Source organism: Panthera uncia (genome assembly GCF_023721935.1).
Source record: "Panthera uncia isolate 11264 chromosome C1 unlocalized genomic scaffold, Puncia_PCG_1.0 HiC_scaffold_4, whole genome shotgun sequence".
Taxonomy (NCBI): Eukaryota; Metazoa; Chordata; class Mammalia; order Carnivora; family Felidae; genus Panthera; species Panthera uncia.
In genome coordinates this window covers 99,207,704-99,226,652 of record NW_026057585.1, presented here as the reverse complement: position 1 = coordinate 99,226,652, position 18,949 = coordinate 99,207,704, and the positions used below count along the sequence as shown (strand labels likewise).

Genomic DNA, 18,949 nt, shown 5'->3' with positions numbered 1-18,949 from the left:
AGCACAGAGGCCCAGCTTCCTCCTGCACCTAGAAGCTGCGAGAAGCAGGTCCGTCCTCTTTGTGAGAGGCCAGGACAGGCTGGGGTTCCTTTGGTGGCCTCACATCAAGCAAGCAGCAGAGCCTCCCAAGGGCCCCCAACAACCCGGACCTAGTCCTGAAACTCAAAGTCACGTCCAGTTTGTACCTACGCTCGTTTCTTCCATACGTTCCCCTTGACAGGGGAGCCCCTCCCCAGGCAGGACCTGCTTTGACAGGGACACCCCAGCATCTGCCCCTTGCTCCCTTTCTGAACTGTTAAAGGGAAATACGGACAGCCCAGCCAGCCGTCTTCACTGTGCATTCGTATAATATTAAACATTAATTGCTCAAGTTACTTTCATTTTAGGGACCAACCATAAATTTCAAGCATTTATGAGGCTGCAAAAAAACTTTCCCTTGTGCTTAAAGACGGTAATGGTTGTGAACGTACCGGAGACATCAACTTTTATAGAAGAGCTTAGGCAAGAAACGCGGTTAACGGTGTCATAAATAGTATTATAACTTTATTAAAATGGAAAGACAATATTCAAAATAATGCAACAAAAATGAATAAAATCCTTTGTCCAACACTGTACACATAATGCAGAAATCAGTGCATTTTTCTAAAGCATGTCTCAACCTTCATGTAGTTCATACTAAAATAGAAGCTTTAAATAGCTCAAATATTCAGCAGTTTGAATTGTAAACAGCTTGTTTAACTGTTAAGAGAACATTGCAGTAATGTACCTCCGTTAGTGAGCACCTTCTCTTTTGTGCTTGTCTACACAAGATACATGCATCGAAGCACGCGGGTGTCTGAGCGCAGGCTGCGGGTCTCACGGAATCCAAGGGAAGCGGCAGCCGGGAGGGTCTCCAAAGCGGAGCGACGCGGACGCGGCCTGTGGCATTAAAACACACTGCGCTACTGGGCAAAAGCGTTTTACGTGGAAGGCACACCACCCCCAGGAAATACTGAACGGGAACCAGCAACACAAGGCCAGCTTGCGTTGTCCATGTTCATTCACACAGTCTACGGAAACCGACACGGAAACACAACACGGGCCCCCCCCAGGGACTCTGTCACGTGGCCAGTGGTTTCACGATCGCTTCAACGGGACGCCCGGAGCCCTGGCGACCGGTCTGCCGGTCCAGGGGAGTCTAACGCGGTGCCCCTGTGGCTGCGAGGCGCATGCCAGACCGGGCCACTGTGACGGGCAGAACAGAGCAGGGACCGTAAGGAGAACGGACGTGCGAATTCTGTTAGCTTCGCATCTTTCGAGAAGCAGGGCACGTGTGGCTGCCAGATATGCTGCTGTCCTCCCTGGAATGGAACGGAAGGAGCCGGGTCTCGGGGTGACTCTTAGGCTGGGCAGGCAGAGCCTCGGCAGGGACTGCGCCCTGCCCTGGGGGACAAAGGCTGCTTGCAAAGTTTAAAGGAGAACATCACAGGGCCCAGGAGCCTGAATGCTTCAAAGTTACTAACTTTAAAAAAAATTTTTTTTTTTTTTTTAATGATTCTGATCTAAACAATACTGTGTTTTCTTCCATTCGCTCAATTTTCAGTCAGGAGTTGCCCCCCAGCTTTTACCATCTTGAATATATATTACTCTAAGGTAGCAACTAATTGGTTACCCTGCAGCTACGGTCTATGGTTACAGCACGAGTTTCTACACAGGCCTATAATGTATGCACATGTCCAAGGTTCCCCAGCCTTCCCTGCCTGCCCGCCCACTTTTAAATTACGGACCGGAACAGACTTTTCTCCAACGCCGGCACGATCGGGGATTCTTGGCCCGAGATCGCGCCGCGACCGCCCCCACCCTTTCTAAGACGGAGGGTTCAACTGTTTTGTTCTGCAATCCGAGACCTCTTCCTGCGAACCTCAACCGGCCTGGAGGGCGGCTGGGGAGCCACTCGCTCCCACGGAACCCCCGCTGACCCGCGACGCCGAAGCCTAAGGAGAAACCACGTAGGACGAGTGTTTACGCCTCACGTGGCCCCCCAGGTCCAGTCTTGTCTTGGAGTCCAGCTTTTCTGCGGCCGAGGCTGTACCGCGGTCAGCAGACAGCGGCTGGGTGTGGGTGCTTGAGTTTGCTTCCTCTGCTTCCCGGAAAAACTTTTCAAACTTGTCCAGGTACGGCGGTCTCTCAGGTAGTAGGTAATAGTGTGTCGAGCTCACCTTCTTCCCGTTTTCGATGACGGGCAGGATGCAGGGAGCCTTACTGGCAGACCCTTCGCTGTTCTGTCTCTGCAGAGCTTTGCTGCTCACGTACTTGGGGTCAGGGGCAAAGCTCTGCGTGGGGGGCATGACCCCATTGAGGTAAGACGGAAGGCTTTTGGGGCTTGGCGTGCGGGAGTTACTCCGTGATAACGGTTCTCTCGGTGGTACTTTGGGAGGCCGGTCTTCATCGCTGTAGGTGCTGGAAGTGACTTCCGCCGACCACCTTCTGTAATCTGGCTTCACGGGCCGAGGAGGAATGGGGACCCTGGGGGGCACCTCGGGTTTGTCTTCGTCGGAGTTCGGAGAAGCTCTGTGGATGTAGCTGGATATCCTGATGGCCGGCTTGTTGAAGGATCCAGCTGGTCCCGAATGAGACCTTCTTAATCTCCGGTGGGTCTGAGGCAGAGGAGGATTTGAATCTTGCACACCTCCATTCTGCTCAGGCGCCTGGCTGAGATCTGCCGCGGAGACAGCTGGGGTATCAAAATACGCGTAGTTGATCTGTCCACACCCACGGAAGCTTCGCCTGCCAGGAACATCGTATCTGAAGCCAGAAAGCGTACAGTCTTCCAAGAGGAAGTCCGTGTCCGAGCTGGTTAGGAACTCGACCTCGCAGTCTGTCTCGTCCAGAGAGAGGTCTTCGGAGATGGGCAGTGGCGGGAGGGGCCGGGAACCGCGTTCACAGAGGGCCGTGCAGGGGAAGGGGGAAGGGGGGCTCTTTATGGGTGTGAGCGGAGGGGGAGAAGCACACACGCCGTTCACCGAGAGTTTCCTAAAACCACACGCGACTCGCTCCTCTTCCCGCGGTCCCGGGTGCTCGCCCGGGGGAATGATAAGAGGGGCCAAGCTGGGCTTCTGGGAGGGGCCGTGCTCTGCAAAGTGGCTGCCGCTCCTTGGCGCGGACGTCGCAGCGCGCCCTGGAATGCACGAGACAGAGGTTAGCCAAAGAGCCGCCGTGCCCTCCCCAGCCGCCCGGGCTCCGGCAGCTTTCTGCTGGGGTATCCAACGCTCGGTCGCGGCAATCCCGAGGACACCCAGGCGACGGCCACAGGTGTAATTAGAGGCCAGAAGATTGCTAATGCACATGATCTGGTTCAAAGAACAAATTATCTCTTCTATCTTCCTTGGCCGTGTGCACGGTGCACACCCACACATCTCGGGCAGGTCTGGTGACGTGCGCAAAATTCGCAGAAGGGAGCAGCATATAATTTACGTGAATACCACACCACACCGGCCTAGCCATTTAAGAGACGCGACAATACGAGGCACGCAGGCTGTGAGGGAGATAAGACCGGGTCCTCACGGTTGGAGCCGTCACGGCATTAGGAGAGCGTGGACCTGCCTGCGATGCACTACGCGCTCTTGACAAAAATCTAAGGACCACAGCGCTCACGTCACAAGCACCAGACAGCAGAGAACACCCTCGCAAGTGTTCATCCACACGTACACTCCCTGATCTCCCTCACACGGGGATCCCACACCAGTAAGAAAGGGGAGGGATCTGGCCCAAGGTCTCCACAAGTTAAATGTGCAACAGAGCCGGGCTGAGAACCCGCTGACTGTGAACGACGGCGCTTCTGCACCCAGGTCGCCAGGGCATCGGTGAGTCAGGGTGGAGGCGGGGAGGCTGAGGGCCCAACGCGTTCTCTTCAGAACCTGCCGCCACTAGGGGTCAGGCTACTGCTGGAAATAGTTCAGGTGGCTTCCTCGCTCAAAAGTCACCCCGGAGGACGCACCAGCATCATCCCCACTGTCAACTTCCCCTTGAAGCACCAGCTCCCTCCCCGTGGAGTTTCAGGACACGTACCAAGAGATGTGAGGTGCTCCTGGGCCGAAGAGTTGAGGCTGTAGGCCATGGTTATCGGGTCGATGTTCAAAAAGTGACTGAAAGGGAAGGAAAAACACCTTGATCGTGAGTGAGTAGCCACCATATTCTCGGTCTTGTTTTAAAATCACGGGCTGGGAGATTCCAGGGGACGTTCCGTCCCGCACTCACTTTTCAAACTCGCCGCGGCCGCCCCAGCAGGCCCTCACGGTCCTCAAGGCTTGGCCATCGTGCAGGAATCCGGTTTTCAACGGGACTCGAATCTCCTGGGCAGCAACTCCTGCTGTGGACATTGTGCCTTACTCTGGAGGTCTCCTCACTGGGGACGCCTAGGGATCTGTCACCAACCAGCAGCTCGAGGTCCCTAGGGGTGGGGATGACAAAAAGACGAGAGAATAAACAATTCCGAAATACCCACACTAGCTAGTACCAGAGAACTTCAGGGGACGCCGGGCAGAAAAACGTAGTGACAGGCGTTCATTCAATTCCGACATCTTTGCATGAGCGAATTCTCACTTCTCATGATGGTACTTAAATGGAGACATTAAGAACAATTTTGGGGGGACATACTAATCAAAGCTTTGAAACGTTTTCAGCAAAGTGAGCTATAACGTACGACGGGCAACAGCGGACTCCCACTGCGGCCAGGCAGCTACACAGCACATCGCGCTCACTTGTCCCCAGCACGCAGTTCTCTAACTTCCCATCCGACCTTCCAGGGTGCGGAGGTCACGGCCATGGGGCTCGCCGTCCCCCCAGCCAACAAAGCGATCTCAGAAATTACTGCGTTCAGTACTGCGGCTCGAACGTTCACTAAAACCCAGAGCTTCGACAGAACGAGAGATCCTACTGCGGCCCCAGGTTACCCCCCTGCCTGGCAGCTGTCTGCAGGCTGTATTTCAGGCTTGGCCCCGGGAGGACAAATTCTCCAGGTACTGCCTGTTCGAGAATAAAGAAAGAGTTCCAGGTGAAGATACTAATTTCCATTATCCTGTAAAAATCAAGTTCTGCAAGGCCACTAGCTTTGTCGGAGGACTGGACAGCTTCCTCCTCCCTCTAGAAAGACAAACTTAAAGGCACATTCTTCACATTCTTGTGTACGAAGTGCCTGGGGATCCGAGTCTTGCCTCGCTGCAAGGCAAGGATTACAGAGGTGAAGCAGGCGCCTTTTCCTCAATCTAGGAGGGCCTCAGTGTGAGGGCCCTCGCCCTTGTCAGATGGCCAGTGTCTGCGGTCCCCCAGGCCCCACACCCTCTTTCTAGAAGGGTTCGTTAGCATCCATCTCCGCTTTCCTCAGATATTCATGTTTGCTTATAGCCAGTCGAGACTTTTTTCTTGTAGACACTAGGACGCAATGTGTCAACTCTCTGTGCAACGCTGACCCCTTCTGGGACGTGCACAGCCACCTGGCGAGGCTTTCCCCTTCTCTCACCAGGCATGTGTGCGCCCCCCCGAGAGCCGGGTGGTGTGCCGAGGACCCGGGGTGACTCAGATGAGCGGCACATCCGCGGTGGAGGGGGTACGCGGGCCATTTTGTTGTTGTTGTATGGACAAATCTGTCACCCGCTAGACTGCAAGTCCAGGAAAGAGGCTGGGTCCCGATCATCACTACCTGGAACACCAGAAGTGCTCAAGAGGTGAATGCTCGCTGGACGATGACTACCCGACCCCATCTGATTTTTACCATCGTCAGCATCCAATGTCTACAATGAATAAAGCACAGTCTTTTTTTTTTTTTTTTTTTTTTAGCTACAGAGCTAAAACATAGTCTGCGAGTGTTTACCGTTTGGTTTTCACGCAAAAGGAAATGGAGAGCCAGCAGCAATGTTTCAGGGACAAAGTGCAGATGGGTCCTGGTCACTGGTCCTCACCTTTTTACCCTCCTAAAGCCAGCTGCTTCGATACGTTAGGCAGAGACTTAAATAGGTTTCAAACATTATTTCAAAGAGTCAAGCATCCTTTTTCTGTGATCCGTTGCTCAAAGATACAGGATTAAGAACAGGGGGAAAAAAACCACCACCCGCCATTTAAGAAATCTAAGTTAGTGGCAGGTCGTCTTTTGATTTGTCATTTTTGGTCTTTAGAGGATTGAAATCAAACACGTGTGTTCTTACCTCACCTGGATTAAGGAAATCTACAAAAAAATTTTTTTTGAAAACCCATTTTTAGAAAACACTGCTTGGGGCTCCCTCCAGGCACCTGGCCTGTAGGTATGTGGCGCTTTCCCCCAGCGCCCCGCAAGCTGGGGCAAGACCACGGGGCAAGCATCCAGGGTGATGCAAAAACGAAAGGCCAGATAGGAAGAAGAATATGGTATTTAAGTAGTTTGAAAGCACACGTTTGGAGATCACTCATCCAGATTACAGGAAAATGCTGCGGGGGATTCTGGAGGCCCAACCCCCACCTGTCTGCAGGCCAGCAAGTGCTCCCGTAATTGCTGTGTGTCAGCCTCCTAATGCCATCTAAATCTTAGCTTTCAACAGAATGATTGTGTAACTATCGCCTCTGCTGGAATGGCCTCGGAATTCTAAACTCACATTTCAGTGGCCCCTGAAAATTTCGTATACGTTCTCGAAAGTTATTTTTTATTCATTGTTCCCATCACCGACTTGTTAGCTTTCTTAAGCAAAAAATTTTTTTAGTATAAAAAGAATTGTGTTCACTAAGCCAGCTCACTTCTGACCACAATAGTGTCTTTGTGTATTCATAGAAGGTGACCCTGCCTCCACATTTCAATGGGGAATTGTGAATGGGCCATGTTATGAAACTGTCCGGACTTCCTACTTGCTGCTTGGAGAAGCGAGCTTCGTGTTCTCTTTTGGAAAATAACTTCCAACTGCAGACTCGGGAAGGGGGACGTGCCGTAGGTTTGGGAGCAAGCGTTTCCCGCGTGTTCCTGGGGAAGCCAGCGGAGGCAGGAAGCCACCTCTTCCCCGCCTCCCTCCGAACTCCCCAAGCCTTCCATATGCACTCCTCCTAGGGGAAGATCAGCCAGGTCAACGTCGAGTCAAAAAGAAACACCACTGAGCCAGTGTTTCGAATCTTGTTCCAGTGTGACTGTCAAACTAAGTCTACCTGACAATTCATTAGGCAATCTCCAACGGCAGAAACACTCGTACGCGCGCAGATCAGTCTCTAAGTACAAGATGGCATTCTTGGACGAAACACAAAGTAGGAAGGCGAATGTGCACGCAGGCAGCGCGGTGTAGGATGGGACCTAAATGACCTTGGGTGTAAGAACTTTCCTAAAATTCATCAACTAGTCAGTTAAACAGCAATCCCAGATATGAACGACTTTTTCTTATTAACATCACTTTTTTTAAAAACTTCAAGACAAAATAGAATATCCCCTAAAACCATCTGTTTCCTGCGGCAGCCCCCCCTCTATTTTCTCTCCTTCCCCCCCCCCCCCCCCCCCCCCCCCCCCAGTTTTGATCCACTGCGATGGCTCCAACTCTACCAGACAGCTCCTCCCTCTCCTGAATCTCCACTCCAGCCCTGGCTCAAGCTTCCACTTTGCATTTCCTATTGTCTGGTGATTATCTTTCCACTTGGACAGTCCTCTGGCATCTGCAACTCTACAGACCGAACTCCTGTCCCTTACTTCACACCCCATCCCCCTTCCCAAACCAGTTGGGGGTCTGTGAGGATCGGAGGATCAAGCTTCCACAGGCACCATTCTTAACCTAGTTACAGGTATACATTCAACGACCAAGTTCCATAGCCTATTTCCATGCAGCTTCTCAAACCCGTCTTCCTTCCGTTCACTGGAACCACACTGCCCTGCGTGTGAAAATACCTAACCCAGCCTACACACCAGGACCAGATCAATATTCCTGAACTGGAGCTCAAATTCAGACACTGCTCAAAAATCTTCAAGGGCTTCTAAATCAAAGCCCTTCAGGTTATGGCCTTTAAAACAAGGCAGACCCTGACCCACCTTTTTCAAACTCCGGCTTCTGTCTTCCCCAAATCTGTCAGAATCCACCTTGTCCTTGGAGGCCATCTGTCACACCACCTTCTCCACTCACCACTTCCCTTCTGAAAAGCCACAGCGGGGTCTCCACTCTTGGGCTGTTTTGTGCCATGCCCTGACTCCTTACCCATCCTCCAAATCTTCTGGGACCCTCCCCCCACCTCCACTCCTGGGTAGGTCCTGGTGTCATTCATTTCTAATAAATATTTACTAAATCGATACTGAGAAAACACTAATCTCGTTTTTAAAAAAGTAATGACAGGACAGATTCACATTTACTGTAAATCAGCAAACTAAGGGATAAACCTCCTGATAATAATGTAACAAGTTCAGGGAAGCAGCAGGCAAGGCATTTGCATTAAATTCATTTCCAAAACCTAAAGTGGACCATTCGCAGACTGGTTTCTGTTACTGTATATTTACTTAAGCAACCAGGGAAGAGCTTTCTGAGAATAACGAATTTCACCTTCTCTTCCACACTCTTCCTTTTTGTACCTACTGTTTTTGTTGCTAAATTGAAGGTCACTTTCCTTAAAGAAAACAAAAAAGGCTACCACCACAGAGCATATATACATGCTTTATTAAGGTGAAATCACATGCCTTTAGCTTGAGGGAAGTCACTTCAAAAACTTTTTTTTTTTTTAAACGAGGCTACCTTCAGAGGGTAACCTAGATGTGTTTACCTTGCCACCAGATCTCATTAATAAATCTCAGAAGCAATCCACAAGAGGGGGAGGGGCACATTTTTGTCATACAACTCACCCAGTTCTGCCCAGCGCTTCCTTATTTAAAAGCGTGATGTAATTTCCTTCTCTCAATCTGGTTTGAGAACCTGATTTCTGTTTATTCAGGGTGATAAATGGGTCTTTTCAACCTTATTTAACAACTACCTACACGACTATTTCCTTACCAAGGGAGATAAAAGACAATCCTACTTAGAGCCAAAAATTTGTGAAAAGAAACTGATTTTGGAGCATGACAAATCCCATGATTTTGGATAAGCCAACCAAATAAACCAACATCTGCGTGTTTATCTTCAGTCTGAAAATGCCTAAAATAATCACCTTTCAGAACATTAAAAACGAAACAAAATCCCATGACTTTTATTGTGATCAGTGTCTAAAGCACTAGCACCCAAGCTATTTGACACACTGAACATTTAGTTTAGCCGTTTTACAGAACTGTAACTTTTATTAATAATACGAGAAACTTACTGATTCAATATTCATCGAACACATTCGGTGTTTACGACAGTTAGGGTGCTGCGTGATCTGAGTTTACTTACTAGCAAAGGACTCTTCACAATCAAAGGCCCTAACTCGGGCTTTTTCTCAGATTTCCCTTTAACAGACTGTAATTTGGGCGAAGGGAGTGAAGGGGGAGGTTCAGAAATTTCCTTTGTGGTCCCCTGCTGTCACAGAAAGGATAAATGGCCTTCATAGCAAAAGCATAGAGAACTTAATGTCTTTTATATTAAGTTAGTAAATAAAACGTAATTAGAATTCTCCTGCATGAATTCCAGGTAAACGTGCCGGTCTCAGCAGCGATGGAGACGGTTCTACGTGGTGAGAGGAACATTCTGTCCCCTGCAGCTCCAGTCCTCACCTCTCTCCAGCGTGGGAGCACAGAACGACCCACTTGTAGGTGGTAAAAACTGAGGCAACAAGGAAAATAATTTATCTTCAGACTGTTGAAATCAAAGCTAAGTGACCTAATTTCTGGAATAATCCAGAGTATTTTCTAGCTGAGTATTTTAAGAAACGGCAAACTAACAAAAAACCTATTCGTTCCACTGCCATAGTCATCAATAGCCTTTTGATTCACTTAGTGTCCCACACAATCTTCGCGCAATGGCAGAAATGTACGAGAGCGGGGATAGTCTCTTGTTCTTTGTAACTCTTCCTACAGAGTGCCCCGACCAGCAGCAATACACACACACACACACACACACACACGCGCACAGGATGGGAAAATATTATTCCTTTTAGACACACACATAATAGATTTCCAAATGGAAAAGATACGTGGGTTCTATTCTAATCTTAATGACAATGAGCACAATAGTCTAATGATGGGAAAGGAGTCTTTAAAACTTTAAATTTACTTAACGAGCACTGGAGTCACCCAATGGGTAACTCCAGATTGTTACAATGAACATAAAGCCAGTAAGAATAATAAACTCATCTGACAGGCATTGTTCTGGGTGATTTATATGTATAACTTATTTAATCTTCTCAGCAACCGTGTAGGGCGGGTTACTACCATTACCTTCATTTACAGATGCGGGGCTGGAGGCACTTGGGAGGTGAGTAACTTGCTCCAGGGTCATAGCTGGTGAGCTGTGGGGCTGACAGCTAAGCCAGGCTCTCACCACCACACCGCTGGGCCTCCACGCCCCTCAGGCTCTTCAGACTGGGAATAAGGTCTGACCCACTACAAGACTCATGTTAAGGGTGGCTCAGACAGACCGTCCTGGGGATTTGCTGCCTGGTACTAGTTTTTCTCGGGTAACCCGTGGACTGTGAAATTTCCTATTTTACTTCACCTCCCTCAAATTCTCCTGTGAAAGTTATGAACTGTGGATCTGGCCTATCCCATCCTCTAGAAGGGCGGGTGAAAGTATCACTCTTATATCCTGTGACCACTTCAAGCAGTTCTTTTGAAGCCCTCAATCTTTAATGATACACTGACGCCCCACCATTACATAACCCGTTACAACATGATATCTGGGATCACACGGATCTGTCTTCACCCATAAAAAGGGGATATTACAATATACCCAATGGGCCTCCTTTTAATATACTCTCCCAGCACAGATCCCAGTGATGGCATTATAATCAGGCTCTATTTTCAAGTCTGGAACTTAGTAACAGAATATCTTGTATTTGTAAAGCATGCTACAAATTACAAAGCACTTTCTGATTAGCTCACCTGAGCCCCACAACATCCCTGGAAGAGGAGGCAGGGATGACACTGTCCATTTTGCGGATGAGAAAGTGAAAACATCTTCCTGTTCACAGAAGGGCCATCGGGGCTCTTCTGCCCTATGACCCAGCACTTCCTGAGATCCTTCCAGGCCTCTCCTCTCCTCTCCAAAGCACCTTCACTTTAGGCAACAACCTCCCTTCTCCTGCCAATGTTCTTGGGAAACTGATGCAGGAATGGCCGAGTGAAATGTACGAGACGGCATCACAAGTCAATCACCAGAGATCAGAACTCCACTCACAGGGTTTCACTCCCAAATTCTTAGGAAGCAAGGATGAATTATTTTCACAAGTCGTTATCAGATGCTTATTCTGGAGTAGATGCTATGCTAGTGAAGGAGACAGGGCCGCTGCCTGAGGAAGTCTCAACCTAATGAGGAGACAACCAGCAAGCTGCCTGAGGAAGTCTCAACCTAATGAGGAGACAACCAGCAAGCAAGCAATTTCCGATTGTGATAACTTCCAAGGGAGGATCAGGAAGGGAGACCGGATGTACGCAGGCGGTTAGGGCAGACCTCTCTGAGGTGACTTTCTAAACTGAAATTTAAGGATGAAAAAGAGGCAGCCATGCGAGGAGTCAGAAGAGCATTCCAGGCACAGGGAAATGGTATTTTAAGTAATCTCCAGCTGGTCAATTTCATGTTCTGTGGATCCTCAATAAAAGCTCTGGACAATGTCTTCTCATCCTTACCATCCTCCTGCTTCCTCCGTAATGCTGAACCCTGACACTCTGCAGTGGAAAAGGGCTAAAACTCGCACAGCCAGAGGCCCGGGTTTGGCAAATACACTCACTTAGGCCTGGAACACTGTTCTTTTAGTAATGCTACCCAACTTGTCAGTACGTGGAATTGGATTGAAGTCTCAACAATGACTCCAAATTGCAGAATCCTTTTCCCTTCTGGAACCTGAAGGCCACACTACCTTTTCCCTACCTTAAAGCAAATTCCTCTGTTCCGCTGGCAACTAACTAACATTCAGAACTCTGAAACTCACCAGTTTTATCCACCTTTCCAAAGTATGCATTTATGCTGTGTGGATAGCGCCAGAAAAGCCACAACTGGATCTTGTTTATCTAGTGATCTAGTGAGTTATTCATTAGCTTGTACAAAGCATGGCCAAACACCAGCACCAAAAGATGCGAAAGGAATCCTGATGATGAGGTTCCAATTCAGATTTATTTAGATTAAAAGCAGAGCTGTTTCTCTGGCAGAGGAAGCTGATGACATTCAAATTCCTGGAATTACCCTTGGCACCACCTTCCCCTCCTCTGCTCACCTTTCTAAAGCAACCTGATGGTATGTAGACATTCAGGTCAGTTTCAAGCATGTTAGATTGTACCTGTAATTTAGGCAACTTGCTTTTAAAAGCTACCATTAGTATTAGCTGAAAGGGAGTATTATCTGCTTCAACTTCTGAGAAGCAGCAGTCAGGAGTTGTTTTCACACAAAAACTCAAGTCTACAGTGTAATTAAACCTCACGGTAAGAGGGAGCAGGATCTATTGTGAACTGAAAGGAGGAAAAACAATTCACTCAAACAGTAATTTTACCTATCTGTTGAAAATACGAATAATTCAGACATTTCATAATAGCCATAAAGAGATCTGCTTTCCACCCTTATCAGTGACTGGTCCAATCCTGCTGAGCTTTAAGACGTAAAATGTGCTTTCATGCAATTAGTTATCAACCATCAACTATGCGCAAGGCTGCGTGAGATAGAAGCCGTACAAGGAAGAGTTCCTGCCCTGAAGGAGTTTACAGTCTAATATATGTTAGGTTATAAATGCCTAGTCCAGGACCTTAGCACCTATCAGCCAGTACCCACGAAACACACAGGTGAAAACAAGCCTGTGTGAAATGAGGAGAATGACAAAAGAGTGTCTGAAGTTCAGGCTAAAACCTGTGTGTATTTCTCTCCAGATCTGCTAATATCTGGAGGAGATGGGAATATGCTATTTGATAACATACTGGTAACCAATCGTAGCACCATTAACAAGAAACCAAATTTTATTCTGTCTCAGCAAAATTTGGTCATTTAGTGAAATGGGTACCCGGCCTCCTCCTGTCTGGTTTGGGCAAAACCTCCCTTAAAACTATAATTATGGTGGGGGGGGGGGGCAAGACTTGGTATGGTGAACTTAGATATTTCAGTATTCTCAGCAAACATACACCCTTTGCGTTCTTACACATTTATAAAAGTTGAAAACCGTGCAGAACACTGTTCTTCAGAAAAAGAAGAAGAAAAGGCATTTTAACCTCACCTTTCTTCACCTCTGACAGTTGCTTAGAAACCAGTCCGGCCCTACCTGTGTTGCAGGTGTACCTCAAGTCACCAACACATCTCTTTTAAAGCTACAGTCTATTCTGACTGCACTTGAGTTTATGACTAACAATCTATTCATATTTTTTATCAGGGAAGAGACTGGTTTCTTTCAAGCAGTGACGAAATCCTAATAAAGACCTAGCAAGCACCAATACAGCACCAATCATGGTTAAGTCATTTAATTTGTACGAGGCTGTGATACACACACACACACACACACACACACACACACACGCACGCACGCGCAGGAACACCCACCGAGCACTCACGTTCCGAACCCAGAACCCTGCACTCCCCGTTCCTTCGGAAGCAGAATTCAGAGCAAAGGACCACGATTCCGAGACAGGCGGAGGGGGGCTCGGAACTACTCCGCGGGGTTCAAGGACCCCGGCCGGGGACGACAGCCACCGTCTCCGAAGAGAGCGAGCAGGGGGACCGCGGGGCCGGCCATCCCCCAGCACAGCGTCCGGGACGCGACGGACTGGCACACGGCGCGCGCAGGGGAAGCGCAGCCCCATTGTGGAAGGAGGACGCCGAGGCCGCCGCTCCCGCAGCCCCGGCCCCCACGCAGCGCCCCCGGGCCGGCCCCTCCCCCCCGGCCGGCCGGCCGTCGGTCCCGGGAGACTCCGCGTCGCGGCGACCCACTCGGCGCCCCGGGGACCCGCCCAGAGTCCGGAGCCGCCCGCAGCCCCGCGCGGGGGCCCGGCGGGGCGGGGGCGTGGGGCGGCACCGCCCTCCCTTCCCCTCCCCTCCCCACCGCCAGCCCGCAGGCCCCTTACCCCCGCGGAGCCGCCGCTGCCCCACGGCGCCCTCCCGCGCATGTCCGTCCCGGCTGGCTCAGCGCCGCGGGCTCAGGGGCCCGGACACCGCGCAGGCGCCTCGCCGCTCTGTGGCCGCCGCTCCCCGCTCGCGCTCCCCGCTCGCACTCGGCCGCCGTCGGCGCGGTAGCCGACGCCGCGTTATATAGCAAGTGGCGGGGCCGTGACGTCGACGCTCGGCGCCCCACCTCCCCCGCGCGGCCAATCGGGGCCGTGCGCCGCTTAAAGGGGCGATGCCGCGGCTCAGGCGCTGGCGCGGGGTCCACCGGCGTCGCGCGGCCCGGCGGGGCCGCCGCCTTTGTCTCCGAGGGGGAAGATTCTGGGCCTCGGAGGCCTCCGCGCCTTTGCTCTGCCCAGTCAGAGCGGCAGCTGCCGAGCCTCCCCCGGAGTCCTGACATCGAACTTTTCTGTGAGGTGTGCGGGCAGCTCGGCCTCGTTCCGCCCGAACCGCAGGCGGCGCCGCGCCTCGAGCGGGGTTTCCCGTCGTTTCCTGCCCCGGGGAGGGTTTGGCGGGTGTTCCCCTGTCCGCGTGGCGGCCGCCGCGGGGTGACCGGGTGGCCGCAGACTCCCGGCCATGGCGAGTGGAGCCTCTGCGAGCAGGAGGCCCGCGCGCACCGTAGGCCTGCGGGCCGAGGCGTGGGAGGGACCGCAAGGGACGGTGTGGACAGAGTAGGGCAGCACGGGACATTGAGATACGGTGTGGGGCGTCGAGGGACAGAGTCGCACACCGTGGGGCAGAGCGGCACAGCGCGGGACAGGGTGGCCACCCTGGTGAGGGCCTTTCATGAGCCCTCCTAACGCGGGTCTGCCCGGCCACCTCTCCTGCGACCACATGTTTGAAAGTCAAGGCCAGGCCCTGGTGGCCGTTGACCCGTGGCTTCCAGGAGGAGCGCCCCCAGCCCCAACCGGGCCTCGCCCTCGGTCTCCGATCTCGAGTTTACTTAATAGACCCACGCTGCTCTCCGCATCTCCGGGCATCCGGGTAGCCGGCGATGCCCAAGGACAAAACACCAGCAAGCCTGCAGGAGGAGGCTTCTCCCCTGGAAGGTGATGCAACTTAGGCTTATAGTTTAACCGAAAAATAAATAATACAAATGATAACAAACCAAGAGTAACTAAAGTAAGAAAAAAAGCAAACAGACAGAAACCCTCCAGTTTTAACTGGAACAGTCCCCTGAATGGTACTCTCTCTTTAAGTAGAGGCCACAGACCTCCGGCTGACCTCCTTGGTCTTGGAGAGCCCCTTCTTGGTTTCAGCAATTGTGCCCGAGAGTTACACAGTTAGCACTACCTAATTGGGGGAGTTTAACACATAGAATGAGATTCTGACCTCATTATCAGGTTAACTATTAACTTACGCACTCCATGAAACGATTTGCCTTTTCTCCCCTGTTATTCACTTACATTCTTTTAAATTCGATTCAAAGGCCCAGTTTTGAATTCAAGGGCTTCACGCACACATGCGCGCACCCACAAATCTGAAGTATCCCTTTGCCCTCTCTCAGTTGCAAGACAAACCCATGTTTAGCAGAGAGCTCTCCTCTCCTTTCTGATGGGCTTTTTCTGGTCTATGGGGGCTCTGGGGTCATAGGTCCTGAGTCGGGTCAACCAACTTATGCTCTTATTGCCATTGATTTAGTTATTATTTTAGGATGATGGAAATCGGTTACAACTACTCTCTGGCTTTCTTAACCAAATTAGGCTCTTTGCTGTGCGGAAACTCCAGACTGTTCTCCCCCATTTTGGTGTTATTTATGTTTAAGACTTACCCATATGCTGTTATCAGTGTATAAAAAGAACTAGCCTGAGAACTTGCCAGAGAACATCTTTTCAGACCTCACAGTGCAGAGCGTTTACTGAATGGGGACCTAGATGAACTCAAGTTTCATCCGAAAGGAACCCTCGTTACGCTAATTCAAGCCACTACAATACAGTTGTAATTTGTGCTTTGGCCTTATTGGCATGCTTTTCCATTCCCCTATTCATTAACAGCGATAATTGCCAGAGCAACCATCAAACCCACCCCTTCTTTAGAGAAAGAAGATTCACGGGATACTCGCTCTACGGTTGTCAACCGTATGGTGTCCCGTTTTGGTAAGCTGTCAAAAATCATAAAATCACGTGAGTATAATATATGATTAATCCATTCTTTCTTCCGATCTATTTTATTTTTTGAAGTTTATTTATTTTGAGAGAGAGAGAGACAGAAAGAAAGCGGGGGGGGAGGGGCAGAGAGAAGGAGAGACAGAATCCCAAGCAGGCTCCACACCATCAGCCCAGAGCCCGATGTGGGGCTCGAACTCACGCACTGTGAGATCACGACCTGAGCTGAGATCAAGAATCAGATGCTGAACTGACAGAGCCACCCAGGCGCCCCTCTTCTAATCTATGTTAAACGCGCAAAATAAACAGCTATGTCTGTTTGGGGGGAAAACCCAGTTATAGTTGATAGCTTACTGGATTTGGCTTCTAGTTATGTTCATTTAATATAGCTCTCTCGGCTGTGGCTGAATTACATGAGGAGACTCCTACCCCACAAATCTTTTATCTAATAGTCTATTGGTGATCTTTTGTAATAATACTGTCCTGTCAATGATATTGTATTTAGGGAAGAGTTTAAAGGGAAGGTGCTAAGCAGCTTGCAATAATATTAGCATATTGTGTTTATCAGGCGATCATTCACTGATTTTTAACAGATTAGAACACTAGACTAGAGCTTTAGGGGGAAAATATCCTCTTTGTACTGAACCTAACTTGTTTTAAATTGTCTCCAAGAAGAGAGAAGCTGAAAGTCAGACTTTTTTTTTTTCCACCTCTCACAGTCCATTTAATTTTGAAGCACTTCCCAAGGAATTTATATTAGCTGATTATTTTTTAATATGAAAAAAACTAAACATAACATCTAAAATGTTAGACTTACATCACATTGACCCAAATTGTCCCTTTGCACTTGGCCATTTCTCAGTGTAAGAAGAAGCTGTCCTTGGAGTGAGAACAAGGGGACGTTCTGGCTCAGAAACCGTAGAATCACAGATACTGCTTTTCTAGAGATTTTGTTCCTTTTTCTCTTGTCTAGCAATACCAATGCTGGACAGGGGCCTTTCAACCCATCCAAATTTATGTTTGAATGTTATTGAATCCTGCAGAAGATGCATATTTTGGTGTTTTTCTTCTTGATTATAGACGGTTTTGTCTTAACCGTAGAAACAGTTAAATGTTTTAAAGTGAGACACTTTCTGGATTACCCTCTTAGTTCTAGAGCATTTACTTTTGTCTATTCATGATATAAATGTGACCATGCACTTTCCCTTTTTTACTAATTTATGGCTGAATGTGCAGTAAAACATGACAATGGAAAGATTCCATTTCTTATAGGTCATTTATTAGTATGCCACTTTATGGCTTGGAGACAGCTGGGCACAGATATATATCCAATAAACTTTGTGGGTTACTATAAAACATCCATGCTGATAAGAGCCGAGATTCATTCACGAAGAGTCCCACAGCACAGTGGACGTCTCCTCTGAGCTTTCAACTGTAGCAGCCATTTGGAAAATTGCACGGGAAAAGATTTCTTTACAACTTCCATTTTTTCCCTTCTGTAGTTAGGGATACTCCTCCCCCTTCTTAGATTTTACCCTAAAAGAAAAAAAAAAAAAAAAAGAAAAGTGTATGTGGTATATATTGCAGATATGCAGACCATGAAGAATGAGCAGCCTTTTTTTTTTAATGTTTATTTTTGGGGTGGTGGGGCAGAGAGAGAGAGAGAGGGAGGGAGTCTCAAGTAAGCTCTGCATGTCAGCGCAGAACCCCATGTGGGGCTCGAACTCAAGAACTGTGAGATCATGACCTGTGCCGAAATCAGGAGTCGGATGCTTATCTGACGGAGCCACCCAGGTGCCCCATGAACAGACTGGTTTTAACTGATCATTTTCTTGTTTCAGTGTCAGGGCCATGGCTTAACTGCCTCCATAGCATGTATAGTTGTTTATATTTAAATTGAACCACTTTTCATTTACCTGATTCTCCCTTAACAAACATTTGATGTGATTGGTGATCATTGTATTTCTTGTTCTAGTCCATTTCTGGAACTTATGACTATCAGAAACTTTTCAGTGTCCCGTACGTACGTTAATTGAATATGTGGATGTTTGCAAGACGATGCTTTTCGGGTTTCTTTTGAACATGAACCTGACTTTATCTTCAAATTTTAACATTTCGTTTCCCCCCCAAGCAAATGCTGTATTTCCCATCAGCTGGCCAGTAGGGTGTGCTCTAGTCCCTTGCCAGATAAATAAATAAATTAATAAATAAATTGATTAAAAAGAAATTAATTAAAAATATGAATGTCACCTCTTCGCCAAGAGATTACAGAAATATACTTCACTCTTTCGTTGCCACCCACAGAGATGAAGTATTCTGCCCACAGACACAGTGAATCGTTCAGCAAACACAGTACCTGTGGGGAGCAAAACTGTTGCATTGAAAAAAGAAACTTTGGAGAGGTGGACCCCTTTGGAGTTAGTTCTGAAACAACTTGCTATTATTTTACCAAATGGATCCCTTGGTCACAGATAGTTTCTTTTATTCTGTGTAAAATGAGAATAAAAAAATCTGGTGCGGTGATGAGGAATGCAGACCCTGGGGTTTACATCCTGACTGTCTCAGCCGTGACTCAAGTACTTACTTGGCCTTTTGTAAGATGGTGATAATAGCGGTTCCTACTCTGCAGGGTTCCTGGCCAGATAAATGAGATCGTACTTGGGAAGTGCTTAGAACGTGGTC

At 48.9% G+C, this 18,949-nt stretch overlaps 1 protein-coding gene across 1 annotated transcript; it reads right to left on the bottom strand.

The window, feature by feature from the left end:
• Positions 1 to 621: 621 nt before the first annotated feature.
• ERRFI1 (ERBB receptor feedback inhibitor 1) lies at positions 622 to 14,288 on the bottom strand. Its single transcript, XM_049618168.1, has 4 exons — positions 14,126 to 14,288; positions 4,237 to 4,429; positions 4,048 to 4,124; positions 622 to 3,157 (listed from the first exon to the last, which is right to left on the bottom strand). The coding sequence occupies exons 2-4, from the start codon at positions 4,356 to 4,358 to the stop codon at positions 1,974 to 1,976; spliced, it is 1,383 nt and encodes a 460-aa protein (XP_049474125.1). The 5' UTR covers positions 4,359 to 4,429; positions 14,126 to 14,288; the 3' UTR covers positions 622 to 1,973.
• Positions 14,289 to 18,949: the final 4,661 nt, after the last annotated feature.

Coding starts and splice junctions, on each gene's coding strand:
- ERRFI1 (XM_049618168.1), bottom strand. CDS start 4,358: ATGTCCACAGCAGGAGTTGCTGCCCAGGAGATTCGAGTCCCGTTGAAA. Junction 4,125..4,236: donor GGCCGCGGCGAGTTTGAAAA/GTGAGTGCGGGA, acceptor CTTCCCTTTCAG/TCACTTTTTGAACATCGACC. Junction 3,158..4,047: donor GGAGCACCTCACATCTCTTG/GTACGTGTCCTG, acceptor CGTGCATTCCAG/GGCGCGCTGCGACGTCCGCG.